At 38.6% G+C, this 2,012-nt stretch overlaps 1 gene segment (V, D, J or C); it reads left to right on the plus strand.

The window, feature by feature from the left end:
* The first annotated feature begins 941 nt into the window (after nucleotides 1-941).
* LOC120468080 (Ig kappa chain V region K29-213-like) lies at nucleotides 942-1,634 on the plus strand. The segment is given in 2 exon segments: nucleotides 942-1,223; nucleotides 1,309-1,634. Coding segments are annotated over 2 exon segments (375 nt in total).
* Nucleotides 1,635-2,012: the final 378 nt, after the last annotated feature.

Genomic DNA, 2,012 nt, shown 5'->3' on the forward strand with positions numbered 1-2,012 from the left:
TGTTTTATTTTTTTCAAATGCCAGCGCTGGCTTTATAGCACTAGTTAGCCTATGCTATTTTGTGTCTACGACAAACGCGTACAAACATTATGGACCTGAATTTTCTATAAGTACTAATGTTTTAAACGTATTTTTTCATGTATATATGTTTTATGATGTTATTTTCGATTTGATCACGAACGTAAACTTGCCAACGCTGTTTGTGTTTAACATTAGTAGCCAGTCAGTTGCTATTGTTGCCAGTCAGATGCTATTGTGTTAAAAAAAAAACGTGTATAAAGTTAAAAAATGTAGCAAATTATCATTCAGAAACGTTTAGTAAGAGCCGTGTGTGGTGAGGTTCTGTTTGACTCTCTTCATCGCCGCTTTCTTGGTCTGATTCTGCCTCAAACTGCAGTTCGACGCATATTTACATCTGGACCGGAGCTCATGACATACATGTTTCGCCCGTAAAGGTAATGGGCGTTAACCTTCCGGGCAACGTGAGCGACAGTTTAGCCAATCACAACACACTGGGGCAAACTAACCAATCTGAGCCCACTGACCGTTTCTGCTGGAGTGTTTTCATAGACTCAGGAAGTGAACCGCTCGTTCGAGGACAGAGGAGAGCGCGGCTGACAATAAACGTGAAGTTTATGAAAAATAAGACTTTTTAAAAAAGAAAAAACACGAATACATGTTATATTGCACCCCATAAACACAATCATGCAAAGAAAAAAAAGCAGTCAACCCCCCCCCCCCCCTTTAACTGTTACATTAGTACTCAAAAGCACAAATAATAATGTATAAATTCACTTTGTTGAATTTGTCCTGATACTTTCTGAACACACTCATGATTCATGATCTTACTTTAGTGATGGCGCTTCATCTAGTGGAAGTGTAGCAGTGATGATGGTCACATGACTGAATATGGACACAGAGATGGACGTTCATCTGCACATCCTCAGTGTCTCAGGAGTCACAATAAACACACTAAATAAAGTCATGATTGTGTAACTCTAGTGTATATGAGTGTGTTGTCAGCACAAGCTGTTGTAAATCCTGCCCACTTCTTTGCATTGTCAGCACATGCTTCAGTGCTCTGAGAGTGTTTATAGTGCTGTGAGTTTAACACTTCATGACTGAGAGCAGAACACACACACTCTTCATCATCACACAAGACTAAACTACAACTATGAACAACATCTGCATCTTCATCTGGACCATTGCACTGTTTATTCAAGGTTTGTGTACAGTTTATATAATGATTATGAATTATCTCAAAATGTGAAATAAATATTAATAATTTTTGTGTGTGTTTTCTTCCAGAGTGTAGAGGACAGATCACTGTAACTCAGAGTCCATCAATATCAGCAGTTCAACCAGGAGAACAAGTCAGAATAAACTGTAAAACCAGCAGTAATGTGTATGGTAATAATCATTTATACTGGTACTCACAGAAACCTGGAGAAGCTCCTAAACTCCTGATATATTATACATCAACCCTTTATACTGGAACTCCATCTAGATTCAGTGGCAGTGGATCTGGCAGTGATTTTACTCTGAGCATCAGTGGAGTCCAGACTGAAGATACAGGAGATTATTACTGTCAGAGTTATCACTATATCAACAGTCAGTATGTGTTCACACAGTGATAAAGAGTCGTACAAAAACCTCTGTTAGTCAGACGTCACAGTGACTGCACTGATACAGCTGAGAGAAACTGCAGCTGCTGATGGAGGATCACACACTACACAATATCAAACCTTCAACACACTTTATTCATTTATTAGGATGTAATTAAACATGTAAGATATAATCTAATATCTCTTACTAAAATGGACACAAATGTGGAGTATACGGATCTCCAATGTATGGCCTAAAATGTGGTTAATAGTGGATAATTTGACGCGCTTCCCTGTAAAAGTGTCTGTTATCAGCAGATTGTGTTCATGTGTGCCCAGACAGTTCAGAAATCCCGACCAGCTGATGTTTTATGGCCAATCATCTTCAGCATTTTGACATTAACACAC

Source organism: Pimephales promelas, chromosome 25 (assembly GCF_988280905.1).
Source record: "Pimephales promelas chromosome 25, fPimPro1.hap1.1, whole genome shotgun sequence".
Classification (NCBI taxonomy): Eukaryota; Metazoa; Chordata; class Actinopteri; order Cypriniformes; family Leuciscidae; genus Pimephales; species Pimephales promelas.